Raw genomic sequence first — 26,574 nt, forward strand, 5'->3', positions numbered from 1 at the left:
GTAGATGGAAGTTGGATATTGGTCAATTATAATCTAACTGGCGGAAACAATTTGATGCTAAATGTCCTGCTCTTATGTCTGTGTACTCTTATTATTCTGCCCCTGCCCTATTTCAAAGTTAAATTCCCTTTGTATCGTATCTGAAGAACCATCCTCTTGATATTGTCCTATTTTTTTCTTCCAGCATTTGTTCCAATCAGAATCATAGAATTCCTACAGTGCAGAAAGAGGCCATTTGGCCCATCGGGTCTGCACCGACCCTCTGCAAGAGTGCCATACCTAGGCTCATTCCCCTGCCCTAGCTCCATAATCCTACCTAACCTGATCACTTTTGGACGAGGGCAATTTTTTTAAAGTGGCCAATCCACCTAACCTGCATATCTTTGGACTGAAAGGAAACTAGAACATCCAGGGGAAACGCGTGCCGGAGGGATGGGGGGGTGTTGCAAGTTCCAGACGGAGAGTCACCCAAGGCCGGAATTGAACCCGGGTCTCTGGTGCTGTGAAGCAGTAGTGTTAACCACAGTGCCACTGTGCTGCAATTTTACTATTCCTATGCATTCTCTCATGCCCTTAAAAAAACAGCTTGTTTAACATTTTAGCAGAAAAAATTAAATTCTGGAAATACATAGCCAGTCTGGCAGCATCTGTCGGAACAGAATTGGTATTTTAGTTTTATGATCTTTCATCAGAACTCGAGTATTTCTAGCATTTGCCATCTTTAATTCAGACTTCCAGTATTTGTGGCATTTTGCTTGTGGGTTCTTTATGAGGAACTATTTGTCATCACCTGGAAAAAGCAGAGTCTGGTAAGGAAATCGGTTGTTGGTGTTTTTTGCCCCTCATGGTCGAATCAGAATACACAGGAAGTCCTCTCTTAACATCCTGCACAGTGATGTTTTGCATTAACGTTGCTCACCAGTTAGAACCTTTCTTTTTTGAGTTCACAATTCATTTTTCCCCCCAATTAAGTGGCAATTTAGCATTGCTAATTCCCCTACCCTGCACATGTTGGGTTGGGGGTGAGACCCACACAGACACAGGGAGAATGTGCAAACTCCAACCCTGTTCCTTGGCGTTGTACCTTGACCCAGATCTGACAGTTTTGCAGCTCCAGTTTTTGCATTTGTTGCCATGGCATTTTATGTTACTGGATTTTGTACAATTAGTATGGGGATTGCTGTTTTAAGAACGGATATACTTAATTGTCGGCAGTTCCCTGGGTGAGGGAATTGTCCTGTTACGCTAAGTAAATTGAGCTATTATCTGGAATTTAAAAGAATGAGAGATAGTTGTATTGAAAACTTCAAGATTCTGAAGTGGCTTGATAGGATAGATGCTGAGGTTGTATCTGCTGGTTGGGCTGATCATTTAGGATTGAGGTGAGGAGTCATTACTTGGTTTAGAATTGTGAAGTTTGGCATTATCCACCCCAGAGGGTTGTGAATACTCCATTGTTGAATAAGTGAGGAGGTGAAAGGTTATCTGGGTAGGTTGGAATGTTCAGTTGATCTTATTGAATGGTGGAGCAGGCTTTTTTTTTGGGGGGGGGGTGCAGTGCAATGGTCGTACCTATATTTAACATCTTTCACATTGTCACTTTTTAATAAAATTCTTCGGCATTGTCTACATGTGCAGTTTTCCTTGTAATTCAACATTGCAGTTTTTAGCCATTTCTTCCTACTTTATCTCTTACTGCACTGTCTACATGTGCTGTTTTCCTTGTGATTCAACGTTGCAGTTTTTAACCATTTCTTCCTACTTCTCTATCTCTCTATCTCTTTCTCTGAACTGTTCCTTTCCTAAGGCCTACTCCTGCTGAGCATATATGCATATGTATGAATATATTTAAGGCTGGGAATCAGGGAAAGTCCCAGAGGATTGGAAAATCGCTGTTGTAACCCCCCTGTTCAAGAAGGGAACAAGAAAAAAGATGGAAAATTATAGGCCAATTAGCCTAACCTCGGTTGTTGGCAAAATTCTAGAATCCATCGTTAAGGATGAGATTTCTAAATTCTTGGAAGTGCAGGGTCGGATTAGGACAAGTCAGCATGGATTTAGTAAGGGGAGGTCGTGCCTGACAAACCTGTTAGAGTTCTTTGAAGAGATAACAAATAGGTTAGACCAAGGAGAGCCAATGGATGTTATCTATCTTGACTTCCAAAAGGCCTTTGACAAGGTGCCTCACGGGAGACTGCTGAGTAAAATAAGGGCCCATGGTATTCGAGGCAAGGTACTAACATGGATTGACGATTGGCTGTCAGACAGAAGGCAGAGAGTTGGGATAAAAGGTTCTTTTTCGGAATGGCAACCGGTGACAAGTGGTGTCCCGCAGGGTTCAGTGTTGGGGCCACAGCTGTTCTCTTTATATATTAACGATCTAGATGACGGGACTGGGGGCATTCTGGCCAAGTTTGCCGATGATACAAAGATAGGTGGAGGGGCAGGTAGTATTGAGGAGGTGGGGAGGCTGCAGAAAGATTTAGACAGTTTAGGAGAATGGTCCAAGAAGTGGCTGATGAAATTCAACGTGGGCAAGTGCGAGGTCTTGCACTTTGGAAAAAAGAATAGAGGCATGGACTATTTTCTAAACGGTGACAAAATTCATAATGCTAAAGTGCAAAGGGACTTGGGAGTCCTAGTCCAGGATTCTCTAAAGGTAAACTTGCAGGTTGAGTCCGTAATTAAAAAAGCAAATGTAATGTTGTCATTTATCTCAAGAGGCTTGGAATATAAAAGCAGGGATGTACTTCTGAGGCTTTATAAAGCACTAGTTAGGCCCCATTTAGAATACTGTGAGCAATTTTGGGCCCCACACCTCAGGAAGGACATACTGGCACTGGAGCGGGTCCAGCGGAGATTCACACGGATGATCCCAGGAATGGTAGGCCTAACATACGATGAACGTCTGAGGATCGTGGGATTATATTCATTGGAGTTTAGGAGGTTGAGGGGAGATCTAATAGAAACGTACAAGATAATGAATGGCTTGGATAGGATGGACGTAGGGAAGTTGTTTCCATTAGCAGGGGAGACTAGGACGCGGGGGCACAGCCTTAGAATAAAAGGGAGTCACTTTAGAACAGAGATGAGGAGAAATTTCTTCAGCCAGAGAGTGGTAGGTCTGTGGAATTCATTGCCACAGAGGGTGGTGGAGGCCGGGACATTGAGTGTCTTTAAGACAGAAATTGATAAATTCTTGATTTCTCGAGGAATTAAGGGCTATGGGGAGAGAGCGGGTAAATGGAGTTGAAATCAACCATGATTGAATGGTGGAGTGGACTCGATGGGCCGAATGGCCTTACTTCCGCTCCTATGTCTTATGGTCTTATGGTAAGACAGATTTTTGATGTCTCAGAGAATTAAGGGATATAGGGAGTGGGCAGGAAAATGGAGTGAAGTCCAAGATCAGCATTGCTGGAACAGGTTTGACCTGCTGTATGGTCTACTCTTATTTCTTGTGTGTTATTTCTTGTGTGTCCTTGAATTGTATCTTGTTCAAAGAGAACAGGTATAAATTTCCTTTTATTAATCTTTTTTTTTCTTTGCAGACTAAATAATGTGTGACTGAATAATCTAGTAACATAATATTTAATGATCTGCAGACCTGAGGGGAAGGACTACAGTGTTCACAGGCTGGTGCTGGGAACCCATACATCTGATGAGCAAAACCATCTGGTTATAGCCAGTGTTCAGCTACCAAATGATGATGCACAGTTCGATGCTTCACACTATGATAGTGAAAAGGGAGGTAAGAGCTATTTTCCCCCCTCAGAAGTGCACAGTGTTTTGTGGCTTGTAGACAAGCAAAGTATTGTTCTAGTTTGTTGCTTATGTTGAAAAACCTACACCATGGACTCACTCAGAATCACAGTGTAGAAGAGACCCTTTGGCACATTGAGTACACCGACATGTGGAAAAACACCTGACCTACCCACCTAATCCTATTTACCAGCACTTGGCCCATAGCCTTGAATGTTATGACGTGCAAAGTGCTCATCCAGGTGCCCCAGGCAGTGCGTTCCAGACCGTCATCGCTCTCTGGATATAGCCCCTCCCCTCCAAAAAAATGTTCTGCCTCTCTCCATTAGCTTATGTCCCCTTGTGACTGACCCTTCAACTAAGGGAACAGCTGCTCCCTAATCACCCTGTCCATGCCCTCTTAATCTTGTACGCCTCAATCAGGTTGTCCCTCAGTCTCCTCTGCACCCCTTCCAGTGCAATCACATCCTTCCTTTAATGTGGTGACCAGCACTTCATACAGTACTCTAGCTGGGCCTCACCATTATATGACTCCAACACAACCTCTCTGCTTTCATAATCTATGCCTCGATTGATCAAGACAAATGTCCCGTTTTCACCACCTTATTAACTTGCCCACCCAACTTCAGAGATCTATGGACAAACACATCAAGGTCCCTTTGTTCCTTAGAACTTCCTAGTGTCATGCCATTCATTGAATACATGTCAAAAACATTCCTTCCTAAGTGTACTTGTCTGGGTTAAATTCCATCTGCCCATTTGACCATCCTGTCTCTATCTTCCTGTAACCTAAGACACAACATCCCTTTTTACAAAAATAAATTGTTTTTATTAAAACCCTAAAACAAAGCAAACAACTAAACCGCATCAACTGCTCCCCCTTAACAGCTGGCGGTGACAATAAAAGGCCGCCATTGACGTGTATTTAACTTTCTCAAGATGCAAAAAAACACCATAAGATCCCCCAGCCACATTGAGGCACTGATTGGAGAAGCTGACCTCCACTCCAACAAAACCCACCTCCGAGTGATCAATGAGGCGAAGTCTAAGACATCAGTACCCATCTGCAGGTCTGACAACTGAAATATGGCATTGGGGATAGGGCTCCAAATCGTCTGTAAAAGCTCCCACATGGTGCTGAAAAAGGAGACCCAAAATCTCAACAGCTCAGGACATGTCCAGAATATATGCATATGGTTTCCTGGGCCCCTCCCACAATGCTCATTCTTGCCTTTCATCCCTTCAAAAAGCTGACTCAACTTAGCCCCAGTTAAGTGTGTCTTGAGTACCGCCTTAAACTATATCAACCCCTGTCTCACGTGACAAAGTGGGGTTCACTCTACACAAGGCCTCACACCATACCCCTCCTCTAATGCAATCCCCAACTCTTCCTCCAACTTGGCCTTAATTCCCACCAGGGACATTGTATCCTTCGCCATTATCCTCCCCTAAATTCCAGAGGTACTCCCCTCTTCCAGCCCCATGAGCGTCAAACTGCTTTCCCACAGTGAGGATGGCGGAACCACTGGGAACAGCGGGGAAACCTTCCTGCAAAATCCCTCACCTGCAGATAACAAAAGCTTTCCGCCTGTGAAAACCTAAACTTCTCTGACAGCTCTGCCACGCTTGAAAACCATACCCCCAGAGACAAGTTCCCCGTGCCATCAACCCCCTTATCCACCCAGCTCCGAAACTTGACATCCAGTCTTGCCTGCTCAAGCGTATAATTATCACAAATCGGTGCCTGCTTCGACATCCTATCTCGTTTAAAATGCTGCTGAAAGTGACGCCAGATTTTCAATGTCACAACCACCACCGTATTACCTGATTACTTCCCTGAAGAGAAGGGCAGCGACACGGTTGCCAGTGCCTGCAGCCCATCCCTTTACATGAACCTAACTCCATCCTCGCCCACACTGCCTCCTGATCCCCACACCAACCCAACACCTTGGCGTTCACCGTCCAATAGTAGTAGGTCAAACTTGGCAACATCAAACCCCCTGACTGCCGGACCTTTTTCAGGGCCGTTCAATGAATCTAATCAACCGTACCCGCCCAAATAAAGGACAAAATCAGCCTCTGCCCCTGCAAATAACAGCGTTGGCCAAAAAAACAGCAAGCATTGGAATGGGAGAATCCCTCCCAATTCCACAAACCCCACAACCACTTACTTTTGAAATCGCTCTTGTCTCTCCCCCCCCCCCCCCCCCCCCCAAAAAAACATTCACATCAGGCCGCAGCCCCTCCCCGAACCTCGCTACCATTTATTATGGCCTCACCCAAAAAACAACAATTGACCCTCCATCCTTCCAAACCATTGTCCTCCCGCTTTCCATATGCCCATACCCACCCCAAAAAAGCACAAAAGAAAAAAGGGGAGAGAAGCAACCCAATTTATCGATCAGCCCAAAACCATTTTTAATCAGCACCACAATACAAAGAGCATACAAGGTCCCTGATACAACAAAGAAAGTACAAAACACATAGCCCCCTCCCCTTCACAACAATGTCCCCCTTCCACCATTCCACAACCACACTTTATGGATGTCTCTGCTGTCTCGAAGTGTTCCCTCGAGTTGACCGTTAACTTTGCCGGGTAGACCACTCAAACGCACTCCACTTTTGCAAAGTCTGCCTCTGCCTTGTTGAAGGCTGCCCGTCTTCTTGCCAACTCCACCGTGACTGTCCTCCACCTTCAACAGCTTGGCTTCCAAAGAAGTGAGCTGGTCGCTGAACCTCAAAAGCTGCCTCCACCCCCTTCAGTACCTCACCATGGGTCAACACTGTTGAGCAGTGGTTAACGGTGTTGCCTCATGGCGCCGAGTACCCGAGTTCGATCCACTGTCCGTGTGTAGTTTGCACATTCTCCCCATGTCTGCCTGGGTCTCACCCCCACAACCTAATGTGCAAGGTAGGTGAATTGGCCATACTAAATTGCCCCTTAATTGGGGGGGAAAAAGACTTGGGTACTCTAAATTATATATTTTTTTTAAAAAGGAGAAAACCTCACCGTCTCTAACGTCTTCCCAATTGCTTCCCTCATCGGGCCAATGAGTCTTCCACCGGCTGCTTAAGATTCTCCAGCATTTCCCTCCCATGCTACTAAACTGCTTCTCAACCTCCGCTGCCATCACCTCCCAGCCTTTCCATCGTAACCAGAGAGGCTCTACCCAGAGAGCTCACCTCTGCCATATTTCCTCCTACTGCACTGCTCACTGAACTTGACCATGCCGACAGACTAGCGCTCACACCTTTCTTCAAAGTATTCTTTCTTTGGCTTTTGGACATCCTTTTGTAACAAATATTCAGTTGGGAAAGGTTTCCAATCAAATTCTCCCATAATGTTGAAGGGCAAAAACTAAGAACTCTGGCAGGAGCTACCCAATGTGGACCTCCTATGTGTTTCCAACGGCCGTTCACCCCTTCAACCTCACTGTTTAACCACCTGCCCCACGTAGCCATCTATGTAATTTGTATAAACGACAAATAACAGGACCCAGCACAGATCCCTGTGGTATGCCACTGGTCACTGGCTTCCAGTCACTAAAGCAGCCTTTTGTCTCCTAAACTAATTTTGAATCCACCATGTCAAGTTACCCTGTATCCCATGTGCATTTGCCACCTTGATAAGTCTCCCATGTGAGACCTTGTCAAAGGGTTTGCTGAGATCAATGTGAACTAAATCAACTGCACTACTCTCATCTACATATCTGGTCAACTCCTCAAAAGCAACATTCAAACAAATAAAGTCACCACCACATACCCAGATACTGCTGAAAGCCTGTTTGCCTTTTGTAGTCTATCATACAGTTCAAAACCCTGAAAAAGCGGTATGGTATTGTTTGTGCAAGTTTTTCTTCGTTCTTTCATGGGATGTGGGTGTCACTGGCTGTGCCAGCATTTGTTGTCTTTCCCTGATTATCCTTGAAACGGTGATGGTGAGCTGCCTTCCTGAACCGCTGCAGTCTGTAGTAGGTAAAGTCATCCTAGATGACCATAGGCTGCTTTGAGGGGGAGAGCTGACTGATGGTGATTTAACCAGAGGATCACCACATCTTGGGCGAGGGGCAAGTTTGAGAAGGCGGACCTTCATGTATAACCTCAGCCAGTACGGGAATTGAACCTGCACTGCTGGCGTTGCTCTGCATCATGAACCAGCTGTCTAGCCAACTGAGCTAAACCACCCCATAGGTACACTCACAATGCTGTTGGGGTGGCAGTTCCTTCACTGTCGCTGTGAAATATGATCACCAGAATTTTGAACCAGTCAGGATGTTATATACCTTGGAAGGGAACTTGCAGGTGCTGGTGTTCCCATGTGCCCTCGGTGCCGAGGACCTGGGTTTGATCCTGGCACCGGGTCACTGTTCACGTGGAGCTTGCACATTCTCCCCATGTCTGCGTAGGCCTCATCCCCACAACCCAAAGATCTGCAGGTAGGTGGATTGCCCCTTAATTGGAAAAGAAATAATTGGGTACTCTAAATTTAAAAAAAAGAGACATATCTGATTTGATAACTGTCAGTTAGTTTGCTTTGTTAAACAGATTACAACTGAAGCTGTGTTTTCGTGAACTGTGGGACATGATGTCTGTGAATTGTTTCTGTTGCAGAATTTGGTGGATTTGGTTCTGTTAGTGGAAAAATAGAGATTGAAATAAAAATAAACCATGAAGGGGAAGTAAATCGTGCCCGCTACATGCCTCAAAATCCGTGTATTATTGCTACGAAAACTCCCTCCAGTGATGTGTTGGTCTTTGATTATACCAAACATCCTTCCAAACCAGGTAAGCAGTTTTAACTTTGAATCATGAGGTGGTGATGTGTTATTAATTAACTGAACTTTCTTGAATTTATATTAAATTTTGTAAACTTTATTTTTGCCAATGCTTTGCTTGTGAAAAAGGAATAACTTGGAATTCATCAAGCACACTGCCAGTTTTGCTTTTTGACTGATGAGTAGTCTTTATCTCAAATGACGACAAGTTGAACTGGACAGTCTCAAAGTCTAGCAATTTCTAAACAATCTGAAGGAAAATCATACATTTGTGACTCAAACCACTTTGATATGAATTAAATAAAATATTGATATCTTCATCTAAAAACGACTTTAAAAGCAATGCATACTTTTCTATCTTAAGAGCCTGCTTTATTTTTAAAATCCCGGCGTAGTCAAATCCCTGTGACCCTGCAGGTTTATTTCCCTCAGGTGCCCATATAGTTTCCTTTTGTAATCATTGATTGTTTCTGATTCCACCGGCCCCATGGGCTGAGAGTTCCCAGTCATTGCCACGGTTAAAAAGAAAGCTCTTCCTCTCAATTCTTGCACCCCTCTCTTCTATAAACCGTATCTATACCTGTCTTTTAAAAAATAAATACCCAATTAATTTTTTCCAATTAACAGTCCATTTAGCATGGCCAATCCACCTACCCTGCACATCTTTGGGCTGTGGGGACGAAACCCACGCAAACATGGGGAAAATGTGCAAACTCTACACGGATAGTGACCCAGAGCCAGGATCGAACCTGGGACCTCAATGCCATGAGGCAGCCATACTAACCACTGCGCCACCGTGCTGGCCTGTCTATACCTGTCTTAAACCTCGTAAATCTCCCGTCATATTTGCTCAAAGAAGAGTAGTCCCAACCATTCCAAACCAGCCATGTAACTAAAGTCCCCGAACCTGGAATCGTTCTGGTGCATCACTGTACCCTCAAGGTGGTGACTAGAACTGGATGCAATAATCTAGTTGGCTCCTAACCAGAGCTTTATAAAGCTTCATCATCATTTCCCTGTTTTTTGCATTCAATGCTTCTAGTTATGAATCCTAAGTTCCCATGTGCTTAGTGAACCACTTGCCTCAATATACCCTGTCATGGTCAAAGATTGGTGCGCATGCACTCATGGTCCCTCTGTCCCTGCATACCTTTTAGAACTGTGCCATTAAGTCTATATTGATTCTCCACATCCTTCTGCCCACCCAGACTTCTGTTTTAAATTCCATCTGCCACTTGTATGCCCATTCTACTAGCCTATGGTTCTGTTGATGATTTGAATCATCCTCACTGTTTGCCACTCCAAATTTGGTATCATTGGAAATTTTATTCTATTCCAAGATCCAAGTCTTTCCTAGCACTCAGACTTGGTCTACACCACTGTCCACCATCCATCATTAATGACCCTCATTCCATGGTTCTCAATTTTGTTACTAAGCCTTCACTGCTTTCTTAAAATCCATATAGACAACATCCACCCCATTCCCTTCATCAACCACCTGTTACTAAGTTAGACTAATCAAACACAGTCTGTCTTTGCAAATCCATGCTAGCAATCCTTCATTCAAACCTCTCCAAAGAAAGATTTATTAAAAAGAGAGGTAGAGGGAAAACAGAGTTATAGACCAGGTAGCCTGACATCAGCAGTGGGGAAAATGCTAGGGTCCATTATAAAAGATTTAATCGCAGAGTACTTGGATAATAATTGCAAGATCGAACAGAGTTGGCATGGAATTACGATAGGGAAATCATGCTTATCAAATCTGCTGTAATTCTTCGATGATGTAACTAGTAGAGATGATGAGGGGGAGCCTGTGGATGTGGTTTATATGGAATTTCAGATGGCTTTCAACAAAGTCCCACATGAGAGATTACCATGTAAAATTAAAGCGCATTGGATTGGGTGTAGTTTATTGAGAGGGGGGAAATCTGGTTGGCAGACGGGAAACAATATGAATAAATGCATGTTTTTTTCCAAATGGCATGTAGTGATTAGTGTGGTACCACATGGATCTGTTGTAGGTCACCAGTTATTCGTGATATGTACTAATGATTTAGATGCTTGCCAACTGCAGGAGAAATGCCAAGAACAAAATGCTGACCTATGCACCACCTTTGTTGACCTAACCAATGCCTTCGATACTGTTGGCCATTAAGGGCTCTGGTAGATTGTGCAATTTGGGTGCCCAGACAAATTCATTCAGATGGTTTGATAGTTCCATGGAGGTATGCCAGTCCGCACCCATGATGACCGCGAGACTTTGGCCCTCTTCCTTGTCACCAGTGGAGTTAAACAGGTTTGTGTATTGGTGCCGGCCCTCTTCAGCATGTTCTCATCCATGCTCACTGACACCTTCCAGGGTGAGGACCCAGACATAGACATCAACTACCGAATAAACCATCAGCTTTTCAACCTCCAACACCTCGATGCCAAGGTCCTCATTGATAAACTGCGTGATTTTCTATTTGCTCATGACGGCATTAAACACTGGAAGTGAGGTGCAGTACATTATGGCCCTGTTTTCCACATCCTTCCGGCCCCAGAAAGGTTCTATCAAGAGCAAGCTGAGAGTAAACAGCTGAAGCTGACTGCTGTGGACAGTTCACCTACCTTAATAGCATTCTCACGCTGTGTTTATATTGATGACCAGAACAATGCCAGCATTGCAGCCAGTGTGTCTTTAGAAGACTTTGCTATTCGGTATGGAAACATAAAAACCAAACTCAAGGTCTACTGAGCAGTCATCCTCTCCGCTCTTCTTTACGTGAGTGGAATCTGGACAGTCTATCACTGACATTCAAAGAAAATCAATTGCTTCCACCTTTGCCTTCTCTGCTGAAACAAACCAGTTGAAATGGCTTTTTCAAGACATCCAGCCAGAGTCTGCGGGAGTTCTAATAGGAGTCAAATCCATTCTGGAAAGTAGGCATATACACTGTGCAAACTTTTCGGTTTGATGGAGAAGCTGCAGTTAACCTTATCTAAAGGGATGAGGAAAGAGATGATACAAGCCATAGCTTGACAGTTAAATTTGCCAGAGTCACATGTTGAACCATTGGAATTAGCTAGAATTCAATTACAAATGAAGCAATTAGAAATGCAGGAAAAACATAATGATCTAAAGCCCAAGAAATTGGGAATGAAAAAAAGTGATTGACAATGGCAGAAGAAAAGGAAAAAGTGAATTTGAACTTCACAAAATGGAAATGTCAGGGAGTTGGAAAGAAAAAGAGAATATCTGAGTTGAAGGCAGAAACTACCTTGGGGAAGGAGAAATACTTTCATCAAAAGCTTAGCCGGGATATGTTTAAAGTATTGCCAATATTTGATGAGAAAGATATGGAAGCTTTTTTCATCTTGTTTGAGAAAGTGGCAAAACAATTGAATTGGTCAAAGGCCATGTGGGTAGTAGTGTTGGTTCAATCAAAGTTGGTAGGTAGAGCTAGTGAAGTGCTTGCATCACTACAGGAGGACATATCTAGAGATTATGATCAGGTGAGGAAAACCATATTAAATGCATATGATCGAGTGACCGAAATCTACAGACAAAAGTTTAGCAATATACGGAAAGAACCAGGTCAGATATAATATAACTGAACAATAATTTTGATAGGTTGGTAAGAGTATTAAAAATAGACCAATGGTATGACACTTTTGGGGAATTAATTATTTTGGAGGAAGTTAAAGGAGAACCTGTGTGGAAGAGTGAAGAGTAAAAACTGCTCAACTGGCATCAGAAATGGCAGATTATTTAAAGCAAAGTCTGGTTTTTGATATCAATTTGTGAAGGTTAAAAATTGGGGAAATGAGAAATCACAGGTGGCCAATCCAAAGGAGATTTATTTTGCAATGTTTAGGAGGGTGCCTCCGAGTAAAAAGGAAACCTATAATGGTGGAAGAGAGGTCAGAAAACTCAAATGTTTTCATTGTAATAAAGTTGAACATGTGAAGTTGCAGTATTGGTAGCTTAAGAAAAGTACTGGGAAGACAACCTCAGTCAAACAGGATAAGCCAGTGGGGTTTATTGGAGTTTTATTAAAGAAAAAATGGCATTGCCCCTGTTAAGAGGTGTGACAGAGTGTACAGCCTGTTCAGAGGTTGGTGGATAAATGGGTACCAGAACATTTTAATGATTTTATTTGTAAGAGTAAGGTTTCCTCTTGTGTACAAGATGGAGTAGGTAAGCAGATTAAGATTGTAAGGTCAATAGAAGCAAGTCAATCTTTAATGGTGAGAGAAAAGGAGATGTGTAGTTTAGGAGGAGTATTGCCAGAAAAATGTGCTAATTTGTGGAATTAGTGGTGAGAGGAGTAGTGTGTCACTGTGTATGGTAAGATTGGATAGCCTGGGGGGGAAATGAAATGGTGGTAGGGGTAATAGAAAAAAAACCCTTTTTCAGGAGTACAATGTATTCTAGGTAGTAATATAGTTGATTCATAGGTGGGAGTGCAGCCTACTGAAGTTGAAAAGCCAGTAGAAAGTCAAATAACTAAGATGTTGCAGGAAGTATATCCAGCAGTGTTTCCTGTGTGATCACCAGGCCACAAAGCCACAGGTTCAGACAGGAGGAAAAGAACTTGAGGGGAGGTTGAGTTTAGTTGTCAGAAACCATGTTTGATCAGATGGTTGCCAAAGAGCAAAAGTAGGTGGTGAATATCTTTATCTCAAGTCAGGTGGTTGAATTACAACAGAAAGATTCCGAGATAAAGCAGTTGTATCAGAAAGCATATATGGAAATGAGTGTAAACCCGTGTTATCACATTAAAAATAATATATTAATGAGAAAATGGAGACTGTGACATATTCGAGCAGATGAGAAATGGGCCGTTCAAGTGGTATTACTGGTGGGTTATAGAAAGGAGGTTTCGTGGAAAACAAGTGAGAGTCCAGTAAGAGGTCATTTGTGAGTACGGAAAATTTTTTGTAAATGTTTTTTTGTTTTAAGCAAAATAATATAAAACAATAAATCAGAGTTACAATCTCAAAGAACACGAAAAACAATCACAAGCACAAATTAACTTAATGCCCTAGAACTAAACTAAATTCCTTAACAAACTGATTGGGACTAGCTCTTTAAAAAGAAAATGAACGACTGCCATCTTGCTTAGAATTCTTCCACCAACCCATTCTTACATTTGGAGAAGGTCAGGAGGTCACAGGACAAGGCCGAGGCTCTGTGCGGAGGAGGAGACCTCCACGCAAGCAGAACCCGTCTCCGGACTGTTAACGAGGCAAAGGCGAGGACATCCATCTTCACCCCTCGTCTGCAGCACCAGCAAGTCTGATACCCTGAAAATGGCCATCAGTGAAGGCAAGCATTCCGTATGACTTCTTGACCACTGTGTCTGCTTGTGTTGCTACTTTCAAAGATCTGTGGGCCTGCACGCCCAGATCTCTGACTTTCTAAATTCCTAAGTGTTTTGCCATTTATGGTATATTTCCCCTCTTATGTTAGACCTATCAAAATGCATTACCTCACGTTTGTCTGGATCAAACTCCATTTGCCATTTCTCTGCCCAAGTCTCCAACTTGGGTCAAGACCAGAACATAGTGTGGGTAGCTGGCCCTTGAGAACAACACTCACATCTGTCCTCCACCCCAGAGAAGAATCCACTTAACGCCGATGATGAACCCTGTCTGTGCACCACCTTGAATTGGATCAGACTAAGCCGAGCACATCTCGAACCTAAACGAAAATGCTGGAAAACCTCAGCAGCATCTGTCGGGAGAGAAAAGAGCTAACGTTTCGAGTCCAGATGACCCTTTGTCATGGCATCAGGATGTGTATTTGACTCTGAAGGGACTTGCTTCGTACCTCGTCATCCTGAATGGGACCCAATTCACCCTCCCCTTTCACCATTACTTCATTCAACAGAGCTGATTCTGCTGATAGGATCTGGCCGTATATGCACAAAGCAATCCCCCAGCTAAAAAAAACCCTCCACAGGGGAGAGGGTGGTGCCAAGGGGAAAGAGGGAAAAGCTTTTTGTGAAAAATCATATATCTGAACAGATTGGAACCAGGTGATTTAAATTTCTCCAGCTTCTTAAAGCTGGCAAACTTCCCCTTCATGAACAGTTCCCAAACTTCTCTGGGACTGGGGAATGAGCCTGGCCAGGTGGTAGAAGCTTTAGTAGGGGAGCATTTCGGGAACAGTGACCACAATTCAGTAAGTTTCAAAGTGCTCATGGACAAGAATAGGAGTGGTCATAGGGTGAATGTGCTAAATTGGGGGAAGGCTAATTATAACAACATTAGCCGAGAACTGAAGAACCTAGATTGGGGGTGGATGTTTGAGGGTAAAGCAACATCTGACATGGGGGGCTTTCAAGTGTCAGTTGAAAGGAATTCAGGACCGGCATTTTCCTGTGAGGAAGAAGGATAAATACGGCAAATTTCAGGAACCTTGGATAACGAGATGTATTGTAGCCCTCGACAAAAAGAAAAAGGAGGCATTTGTCAGGGCTAGAAGGCTGGGAACAGACAAAGCCTGTGTAGAATATCAGGAAAGTAAGAAGGAACTTAAGCAAGCAGTCAGGAGGGCTAGAAGGGGTCACGAAAAGTCATTGGCAAATAGGGTTAAGGAAAAGCCCAAGGCTTTTTACACGTGCATAAAAAGCAAGAGGGTAGCCAGGGAAAGGGTTGGCCCACGAAGGATAGGCAAGGGAATCTGTGTGGAGCCCGAGGAAATGGGCGAGGTACTAAATGAATACTTTGCATCAGTATTCACCAAAGAAAAGGAATTGGTGGATGTTGAGTCTGGAGAAGGGTGTGTAGATAGCCTAGGTCACATTGAGATCCAAAAAGACGAGGTGTTGGGCGTCTTGAAAAATATTTAGCTAGATAAGTCCCCAGGGCCGGATGGGATCTACCCAAGAATACTGGAGGAGGCTAGAGAGGAAATTGCTGAGGCCTTGACAAAAATCTTTGGATCCTCACTGTCTTCGGGTGATGTCCCGGAGGACTGGAGAATAGCCGATGTTGTTCCTTTGTTTAAGAAGGGTAGCAAGGATAATCCAGGGAACTACAGGCCGGTGAGCCTTACGTCAGTGGTAGGGAAATTACTGGAGAGAATTCTTTGAGACAGGAAGCAAATGGACGTATTAGTGAGAGGCAGCATGGTTTTGTGAAGGGGAGGTCGTGTCCCACTAACTTGATAGAGTTTTTCGAAGAGGTCACAAAGATGATTGCTGCAGGGAGGTCAGTGGATGTTGTCTATAAGGACTTCAGTAAGGCCTTTGACAAGGTCCCTCATAGTAGACTGGTACAAAAGGTGAAGTCACACAGGATCAGGGGTGAGCTGGCAAGGTGGATGCAGAACTGGCTAGGTCATAGAAGGCAGAGAGTCGCAATCAAAGGGTGCTTTTCTGATTGGAGGGCTGTGGCTAGTGGTGTTCCGCAGGGATCAGTGCTGGGATCTTTACTGTTCGTAGTATATATAAATGCTTTGGAGGAAAATGTAACTGGTCCGATCAGTAAGTTTGCAGACGACACAAAGGTTGGCGGAATTGCAGATAGCGATGAGGACTGTCCGAGGATACAGCAGGATTTAGATTGTTTGGAGACTTGGGCGGAGAGATGGCAGATGGAGTTTAATCCGGACAAATGAGGTAATGCATTTTGGAAGGTCTAATGCAGGTAGGGAATATACAGGTAATGGTAGAACCCCCAAGAGTATTGAAAGTCCGAGAGATCTAGGTGTACAGGTCCACAGGTCACTGAAAGGGGCAACACAGGTGGAGAAGGTAGTCAAGAAGGCATACAGCATGCTTGCCTTCATTGGCCGGGGCATTGAGTATAAGAATTGGCAAGTCATGTTGCAGCTGTATAAAACCTTAGTTCGGCCATACTTGGAGTATAGTGTTCAATTCTGGTCGCCACACTACCAGAGGGATGTGGAGGCTTTAGAGAGGTGCAGAAGAGATTTACCAGGATGTTGCCTGGTATGGAGGGCATTAGTTATGAGGAGCGGTTGAATAAACTCTGTTTGTTCTCACTGGAACGACTGAGGTTGAGGGGCGATCTGATAGAGGTCTACAAAATTGAGGGGCATAGACAGTGGATAGTCAGAGGCTTTTCCCCAGGATAGAGGGGTCAATTACGAGGGGGCATAGGTTTAAGGTGCGAGGTTCAAGGTTTAGAGTAGATGTACAAGGGAAGTTTTTTACACAGGGTAGTGGGTGCCCGGAACTTACTGCCGGAGGAGGTGGTGGAAGCAGGGACGATAGTGACATTTAAGGGGCATCTTGACAAATACATGAATAGGATGGGAATAGAGGGATACAGACTCCGGAAGTGTCGAAGATTGTAGTTTAGTCGGGCAGCATGGTCGGCACGGGCTTGGAGGGCCGAAGGACCTGTTCCTGTGCTGTACTTTTCTTTGTTCCCTCCAAGCCCTTCCCTCCTATGACCCAAACGCAGAGTTCAAACCTGCTGGCAAAAAAAGGTGATTATTGCAGATAGTTTCAGATCTTTGTAGGTTTTGTGCTGTCTGAACCCATTCCAGATTCTCAGGTGGACACGACTACCAAATTCAAGGAAAATCTTGCTGGAGAGAGTGGCAGTGATGCGGTTACTAATGCACCCTGGCTTACAGGAATTAGTCTCCATTTGCCCTCATATGGAACCCGGATCATTGATCACTGAACCACCCTAGTACCTTCTAAATATTGGCTGCCCAATAGTAAAGTAATAAATTGGGTAGAGCCAAGCTTCATGATGGCCTATCTCTCTGGAGGAACACCTTTCGGATTCCTGGGTTCTTACCCTTAATAAATCAGGACACCCATTTATTAATTTTCACAAAGAAGGACTTTGGGAGACATTGAAAAGGAAATAAAAATCTCCGGAGCGCATTCATTTTAATAGTCTGAACCCTGTCCACCAAGTACTGGGGAAGTTATCCCATTAACCAGATTAGTAGAATTTAATTTATTTATTGAGACCTAACCATGAGCCACCTGGATTCCGAGATAACTAAAGCTAGATCTGGCAAGGTGAAAAGCTAGCATCCCCGGACAGGTTCCCCTCCCCAAGGAGGATTAACTGGGAAGTATTCGTTCTTCGCTAAATTTAACTTCTACCCAGAGAAGGAGTCAAAGCTTACAAGTAGCTTCCTTATCTCTGAAGCAGGCCACCCACATCCAAGGACACGCTATGCTCCACCCTTCCCCGATTGATCCCTTCCACTTACTCTAAGACCTCAGTGCTATGGCAAGCGGTTCTATTGCCAGAAGAAACAGGAGTGTAGATATCCCTGCCTCGTGCCACTATTCAGCGGAAAGGTAGCCGAAATTAAAAGCCTTCATGCGAACACTGATAGTGGGGGCCCCATGCAATAAAGGAAACCAGGATATAAGCTTTTATCCAAATCTCCCAAGAATCCAGAGAGATTCCCACTCCACCCCATCAAACACCAACAATCATCTCTGGTTCGTGCACGGTGGAGAGGGCGTCAATTAACAGAAGACTTGTATTGGCTGACGATTGCTGACCCTCAGCGAAACCTGTCTGGTGGTCTGAGATCACCTCTGGGAAGCAGGGCTCCAACCACAGTGCCAGCATTTTTGAAAGTAACTTGGCATTTAAAAGTGAAACCCACACACTTTAGGGTCCTTGTCTTTTTAGGGATCAAGGGAATAGAGGCTTGCCCAAGTGTCGAGGGCAGCGAAATCAAGGAGTCGTTAAACTTTTATCTAAAATTAGAGGCAAGAATTATTCAGCAAATGTCTTGTGAAACTCAATTGAGAAGCCATCAATCCCAGGAGCTTTACCTGTCTGCATCAGCCCGATGCATTTCATAATTGCCTCTGGGCTCAACAGGGATTCCAACTCTTCCTGCCTCTCCTCCACAATTGGGATGGATAAACCATCCAAAACATCAGTCGTGGCCGAACTCTCCGTCGGGGGCTCTGGTCTATAATTATCCTGATAAAACGACTCAAACTGCATTGACCTGAGGTGGGGCTTAAGACTGGCTGCCACTTGAATCCCGTACCTGTACAATCTCCTGGGAAGCCATCTGCCATGTCAGCGGGTGAGCTAAGAGTGAGCTGGTCTTCTCCCGATGTTCATATAAAACACCCCTCGATTGTCACAGCTTGCCCACCGCCTATCCATTGATAATTTAAGTTGAGTTGCAGACAAGCCCTTGGCACCATGCCCATCAGCTAACGCTCGGCTAGCTGGGCGGCTCCCGCCCAGAATGAAGAAAAATGCTTGCAGGAAAAAAAAACCATAAAACGTAGTTATCCATAGGGAGCTATATTTTTTCACAACAAATAGAACAAAAATCCAGTAAACCAACTCCCTCTTCAAGCGAAACTTGCAAAATATTCAACCCCAACCAGAACAGTAAAATGCAAACATGACTCTCAAAACGCCCTGCGCCCAGCCTGTGCTTCTGTACAAAGGAATTGACCTCTCCCGGCTCATCAAAAAAATGATTTTCCCTCGAGTCACTCTTGGCTGCGCTGGGTACACCATCCCAAACTGGACTCCACTGCCTTCTTTGCCAGCTCTGCTCCCACATCCCAACGAAACCTGATGATGTGCCCTTCCCATTTGTAGCCACAATGGCCCCATGCCCATCTCGGCACCCCCTCTTTTCATGGAAGCTGTGAAACTTCATGATTGCTGTTCATGGTGTTTGCCGGGACGAGGCTTCTGTTAAAGTGTCCGTTGGGCTCGGTCCAGCTTGGGAGGGCATGTGAGTCTACCCTTCTGCCACCATCTTCCCAAGCATCTCCTCAAAATGCCCTGGGAGTTGGGCCTTTCCACCCCCTCCGGAATCCCCACATTTCTGATACTTTGCCTCCTGCAGCAATTCTCCAAATCATTCACTTTGGCCTTCAGTGCTTTATTTGCATCGCCCATCAGAGACATCGCCTTCCAGAGAGGCAATCTGGTTACTATGCCTTGAAAGGGCCACCTCTTGTGCCTTGTATCATATCTCCAAGTAACCTTTCCCATTTCATTGGTCCTCTCCCAACGCCAAACGAATGTTAGCCAAGGTCTATCGATTGCGGAGGTCCCAGGACATAAGCCACCAGTGGTTGTCAAATTCTGCAGCCAAGGCGCTAGTAAGCATCTGCTGTTAGTGGAGTGGCCCGAGTCCCAGAGGGTGCCTCCCCCATTTTGTCCACTGATGAGCCCTGAGAGGCCTCTGACTGAGTCGGTGAACTTTGACACCACCCCCCCTTGGATGTCCCCATGGGCCTCAGGAAAACCCATGCAAAAATAATTGGCCTGGGTTGCATAAGGAAGTAGTTGAATTTTGCCATACCTGTCTGTCACAATTGTCGGGTATTACGGAAACCTCTAATGGTAATCAACCACCTTTTATACCCATTCCAGCATTTGGGAGACCTTTTACTAGGCTCCTAATTGGTTGTATGGGACCCTTGCCTAAAACATAAAGTGGGAATCCGTACCTGTTGATCATAATGGATGTGTCTACTAGATTTATGGAGGCAATTCCATTAAGAAACATTACATCTCAGAGGATTGTAGAGGAGTTAACCAATTTTAAAAACTAGATATGGACTATCAAACGAAATTCAATCTGATCTGGGATCCAATTTTATGTCAAGAGTTATTCAAATAAGTTATGGATAGCTTGGGAATAAAGCAATTTAATGGCATATCATCTGGAATCACAAAGGCATTAGAAAGATGGCATCAATCTCTAAAGACCACGTTGAGGGCCTATCGTCAGAATTATCCAGAGGATTGGGATAGATTTGTACTATTTGCAATTAGGAATGCACCCAATGAATCAATTAAATTCAGTCCATTCAAATTGATTTTTGGTCTGAGGTGCGAAGATCACTTAAATTGACCAAATTGGTGAGTCAGCATTCGCAAACTACGTTGTAGGACTATTTGTCAAACTTTAGGGAGAAATTAACTAGGGCTGATGAGTTGATTGGAAACATTTAATCACGTGACAATTTTAAATCTTTTATATTCACTGCAGTTCAGAAGAATGAGGGGCCATATCACAGAAACCTATAAAATTCCAGCAGAATTAGATGGGGTTGATGCATGAAGGATGTTGCCAAAATGAAAAGCCTCTTTGGTTTCCAAAGTACTTGTGCACTTTGAGTCTAACTCCATCATCTTAACCCTGACTTCTACTTTAGTCTGTCTAAATATATGGAACATTAGCTTACAGCTGAGTTCTGTGCCCAACTTCCTTTCCCATATTTGATCTGTTATTAAGACTAGATTCATCAGAATGTCTTAAGTATTCAGCTTTTGGCTAATGAAGCAACTAAATGGTGAGTTTGCTGAAGTTTCTGCTCCTATCCAGCAGTAAGTTGCACTCTTGTAATTGAAGAAAAAACTCTGAAACCATACTTTAAAAATCTAACCTTTCTCTAATCTCCAAACTTGGATAGCTGTTTAACCTCTTACCAATATTTAATCTTGGGTTGAGGGTTTCAACAATCTCTCATTTAAATAATCTAAAAGCCCTTTTGTTAACTGCGGCTAATTCATTGAGTGCTACCTTATGAAAAATGTCTGCCTGATTTGTTTATTTTAATAAAAATGGAGGAATGACTGCTTTACAATACACAGATCCCTCTGGTGAATGCAATCCAGATCTTCGGTTACGTGGGCACCAAAAGGAAGGATATGGGCTTTCGTGGAATCCCAACCTCAGTGGCCATCTACTTAGTGCTTCAGATGATCATGTGAGCATTGTCTTGTACTTTTTTTGTGTTGTGGATTAGAGAATGCAAAGAAGTGTTTTGAACGAACAGTACACCTTCAAATTTCTAATATTTCTTATGAAAACTATGTTGGCTCCCATCGTGTTCGACAGCTCATGGAGTTATTACATGTGAACAACTGAGGGCATACCATCATGTTAGCAGAAAAACTGATGGCTCTATATATCTACTGATTAGTAATCCTGACTCATAAGCATGAGTGCTGTTAGTTTGCAGCAAATCATTTTGAATTTGTTTTTGAAATGGTGACCAGTGTTGCTGAGTACTTAATGCCTATGATGGCCTTTTCATACTTGTTTTAAAAGCAGTACGCGATTGATGTAAAATAGCCAATCAAAATATAGCCAAGAAATATGCTTTTAAGTAATCAATTCAGTGTGCTGTGTTAATTTCAATTCGCTATTTGTTTCCTGTTTTGGAACAGTAAAGAGGTTATAGGGTGGTTATGAATTTTTAAAAAAGATACAATTTAAAAAATAAATTAAGTCCCCAATTCCATCTTTCCCCAATTAAAGGGCAATTTAGTGTGATCAATCCACCTACCCTGCACATCTGTGTTGTGGGAGCGAAACCCATGTAAACACGGGGAGAATGTGTAAACTCCACACGGACAGTGACCCAGAGCCGGGATTGAACCTGGGACCTCGGCGCTGTGAGACAGCAGTGCTAACCACTATGCCACCGTGCTGCCCCTAAAATGATATAAATTTTAAACATGATAAACTGCAATTCAAGTAAGATTTATTTTATTGTTTGTGTATTTTGAAGTGCTTTGTGTGCACTTATTTGCAAAATTTTTGCTTTATTGATAACCGTTACAACCTACTTGTTTGCTAGAATCTGTTTTTTCAGGTTAATGTGTGGCATGCAAATAAAATTTTATTTGCAACATTACTAATGGGGTAGGTTGGCACATCTGTACAGCAGAAATCCATACAACCCAAGTATATGGTAATTCACATGTTGTGGAAATGACCTGTAACTGTTTTTCCTTCCTCCAGACCATCTGCTTATGGGACATCAGTGCTGTACCTAAAGAAGGAAAAGTAGTTGATGCAAAAACTATCTTTACTGGTCACACAGCAGTAGTGGAAGATGTGTCATGGCACTTGCTGCATGAGTCTCTGTTTGGTTCCGTGGCAGATGATCAGAAACTAATGATGTAAGTTCATGAATTGTTCCTGGTCATTTAAATAAAAATTCAAGAGATCAAAAGGCAAAAATAACTGCAGATAGTGCAAATCTGCACTGAAAATGCATGCAACATTCCGATAAGGCAATAGACTTAAGTGACTAGTTGGAAGACCAAGCAATAATTAAATAGCAGCAATAGCGAATTTGAATCTGACATCGAATATGGTTGAAAATGAAACCCTTTGTGTTGAACTATATTGACCCATTCAGTCTAAACATGCAGTCTAAATCCCAGGAAATAAAGTTATCCCATTTCATTTCCGTGAATAGAAACGTAATCATCATATATTTTATTCTTCTGTCTACAAATTGTGAAGTAAAACTGAAGATCTTTATAAACCTCCAGCTATCCACACTGTCGACATACTAAGCTTAACATAGAACAGTACAGCACAGAACAGGCCCTTCGGCCCTCGATGTTGTGCCGAGCATTGTCCGAAACAAAGATCAAGCTATCTCACTCCCTGTCATTCTGGTGTGCTCCATGTGCTTATCCAATAACCGCTTGAAAGTTCCTAAAGTGTCCGACTCCACTATCACAGCAGGCAGTCCATTCCACACCCTAACCACTCTCTGAGTAAAGAACCTACCTCGGACATCCCTCCTATATCTCCCACCCTGAACCTTATAGTTATGCCCCCTTGTAACAAAATAGGAAAGATAACAAATCAAAACTCCCTCACATTTCAGCCGATATACAGAAGACTGAAAAAACAGCCCCCCCCCCCCCCCCCAAACAGCTGACGGTGAACAACTTTTTAAAGTAAAGAATAAATGTGCACCATCTCAGTAATCCCCTTCAAGGTGAACGTAACCGTCTCATGGTACAGAAAATCCATCAAGTCCCCCAATTACACCAAGGCACAGGGTGGAAAAGCTGACCTCCATCCCAACAGAACCCACCTTCAAATAACCAGCAAGGTGAAGGCGAAAACACTTCTCACTTCTGTTTTAGATATTTAATTCACATGTTTCTTTTCTAGTCTTCCTGCCAAAGTGGACAAGTTCACGTTTTCCTACATTATACTCCATCTGCCAAATTTCTTCCCACTCCCTACATCCCTTTGCAGACTTCCAAGTCCTCTTCACTACCTACTTTCCTATCTAACTTTGTGTCATCAAATTTAGCAAACATACATTTGATCCCTTCATCTAACGTCTAACTAGTTCAGGCCCCTGCACTGATCCCCCCCGACACAACTCGTTATATCTTGCCAACCAGAAAAATACCCATTTATGCCTACTCTTGGATTCCTGTTAGCTACTCTATCCTTTCTAATATGTAACCCCCTGCACCATCTCTTATTTTATGTAGTAACCTTTGATGAGGCACCTTGTCAAGTGCCTTATGTAATCTAAGTGTAGCACATCCACAGGCTTCCATTTATCCACATTTCCTGTCACTTCCTCAAAGAGGTCTAATAAATTATTTAAAATGTGTTTCATTGGAAAGGAAGGTTATTAAAGGAACATGCAAACATAAGAGGTAGAGAATTGGAATTAAAAGAGTGCTGCCATGGCTAATGAAAAAGGCATAGTAATCGTTGGGTTGAATAGACTCGACTATGTAGCGTATGAAATAAGCTCTCACCTAATGTAACACCAAGTTTTTCAAGAAGAACTCTGGGAATGTTTTCTAGCAGTCCGCCTCCTGTGATGTGAGCATAAGCCTTTACATATCCCAGATGCAGAATTGGCAACAGGGCCGTAGCATAAATTCTGGTGGACTCCAGCAGCACCTCTCCGACTGTGACCTGATTGGTTGGTTGTAAACAAGCCCAATCTGCAAAAATGAGTCATTTCTGTTGATACTAACGTGGGCCTATTTTTCTGTTGCTTTTCTCAAGACTTAGCTTCACCACCACCTTCTTTCACAATGTTATTAATTCATTTCTGGGATGTGGGCATTACTGGTAAGGCCAGCATTCATTGCCCTTGAGAAGGTGGTGGTGAGCTGCTGCCTTGAACCGCTGCAGTTCATGTGTACGTTTACCTGCAGTGCTGTTGGGGAAGAGTTCCGGGATTTGAAGGAATAGAGGTATATTTCCAAGTCAGGATGATGTGTTACTTGGAGGGGAAATTGCAGGTGGTGTTCCTATCCATCTACTGCCCTTGTTCTTCTGGATTGTCACGGTTGTGGATGTGAAAGATAAGTTGAAGTCGCCTTGATGAATTGCTGCAGTGCATCTTGTTGGTACACATTGCTGTCTCTATCTGTGGTGGGTGGATGGATGATTAAATGAGCTGCTTTGTTTCGGATGGTGTCAGCATCTTTAATTTAAAAAAAATACACAATTCTCTTTTTCCAATTCAGGGACAATTTCGTGTGGCTGATTCACCTATCCTGCACATCTTTTTTTTTGGGGGGGGGGGCTGTTTTGTGGGGGTGAGACCCATGCAAACACATGAAGAATGTGCAAACTCCACAAAGACAGTGCCCTGGGACCAGGATCGAACCCAGGTCCTCTGCGCCATGAGGCAGCAGTGCTATGGTGCCAGAAAAGTGAGTGTTACTGAAGTGATACTTGTCCAGGCAAATGTTGTGTTTCCATGACACTCGATTTGTGCTTTGTAGATGATGACAGGCTTTGGGGGGTCGGCAGGTGAGTTACTCAATGCAGAATTCCCAGCTTCTGATCTGCTCTTGCAGCCACTTTTTAAAACATTTTTTGTATTGGAATTTCAACACTTAATATCAAAATTTACACAACACGTGACTAAATAAATAAGAAAAAGAAACCGCACAAGAACAACCACATCAATAAAATATATCACAATTGTCACTGTCTATGACCATAGGCTTTATAATCATGTTTCCTTGTTTACAATGGTGTGCATTGTTGCAAAGAGAACATTTTATTTGCGGTTATCGTGACGGGGAAGAGTCATGTCGAACTGTTGGTGGTAGAGGATGAGTAGGATGTTCTGCTTCCCTGGTTCTATAGGTATGGGGGAGGGGTCTGGTTCAGATCTCAAACAACGATATACCAGAGTACAAGAGGAAGATAAGAAGAGAACCTTATTTTTTAAAATAGATTTAGAGTACCCAATTCATTTTTCTAATTAAGGGGCAATTTAGCGTTGCCAATCCACCTAGTCTGCACATCTTTGGGTTGTGGGGGCGAAACCCACGCAAACACGGGGAGAATGTGTAAACTTCACACGGACAGTGACCCAGAGCCGGGATCGAACCTGGGACCTCGGCGCCATGAGGCAACAGTGCTGCCCTGGAAGATGAGAGAACCTAGTGGCATGGTGTAATGACAACAATCTCTCTCTCGATGTCAGCAAAACTAAGGAGCTGTTCATTGACTTCGGGAAGCAAAATATTGTATGCACTCCTGTCTGCATCAATGGTGCCTAGTTGCCGATGGTTGAGATTTCCTAGGTCTGCACATCACCAACAATCTGTCCTGGTCGACCCATGTCGAGCTATGATGAAAGCACAACAGCGCGTATACTTCCTCAGGAAACTAAGGAAATTTGGCATGTCCATATTGACTCTTGCCAATTTTTATAGATAAACCATAGAAATCCTCTTATCTGGCTGCATCACAGCCTGGTATGGCAACTGCTCGGCCCAAAACCATAGGAAACTACAGAGTCATGAACCCGCCTCCCAGCCACTGACTCTACACCTCACACTTCCTTGTGAAAGTGGGCAGTATAATCAAAGACCCCTCTCACCCAAGTTATTCTCTTTCCAACCTCTTCAGTCAGGCAGAAGATACAAAAGTCTGTGACCCTGCAATAAGCGATTCAAAAATAGCATCTTCCCTGCTGTTTGACCAGACTCCTGAATGACCATCTTATGGACTGAACTGATCACTCTGCGCATCTTCACTACTGTTGTTGTCAGCACTATACTCCGTATGCTTCACCCGGTGTCTATGTATTCATCGTATGTCCTTTGTTTTTTTCATGCATGGAACGATTTGCCTGGATTGTACATAGAACAATACTTTTTACTGTACCTCAGTACACGTGACAATGAATCTAAATCTGTGACCCTCCAGGCATTTAGGGCCTTCCTCCCAGTCTCTCTGCCGTGTCGTGCTGCTGGTTACGAACAGGTCCTCAAAGGTCTTCTCCTTTCCATGTGAAGA

The 26,574-nt window shown here is 43.6% G+C and overlaps 1 protein-coding gene across 6 annotated transcripts in view; it reads left to right on the forward strand.

Annotated features, from left to right (window-relative positions):
- The window catches only part of LOC119964640 (histone-binding protein RBBP4), a 58,318-nt gene that overhangs the window by 8,417 nt on the left and 23,327 nt on the right, over window positions 1–26,574 (forward strand). For all 6 annotated transcript variants that reach the window (XM_038794412.1, XM_038794388.1, XM_038794405.1 and 3 more), the window contains 4 exons: window positions 3,606–3,751; window positions 8,374–8,547; window positions 21,120–21,235; window positions 22,276–22,436. In XM_038794412.1, the coding sequence (XP_038650340.1) occupies window positions 3,606–3,751; window positions 8,374–8,547; window positions 21,120–21,235; window positions 22,276–22,436 (597 nt within the window). The remainder of the gene's footprint in view (window positions 1–3,605; window positions 3,752–8,373; window positions 8,548–21,119; window positions 21,236–22,275; window positions 22,437–26,574) is intronic.

The sequence above is a fragment of the Scyliorhinus canicula genome, chromosome 1 (genome assembly GCF_902713615.1).
Source record: "Scyliorhinus canicula chromosome 1, sScyCan1.1, whole genome shotgun sequence".
NCBI classification, from domain to species: Eukaryota; Metazoa; Chordata; class Chondrichthyes; order Carcharhiniformes; family Scyliorhinidae; genus Scyliorhinus; species Scyliorhinus canicula.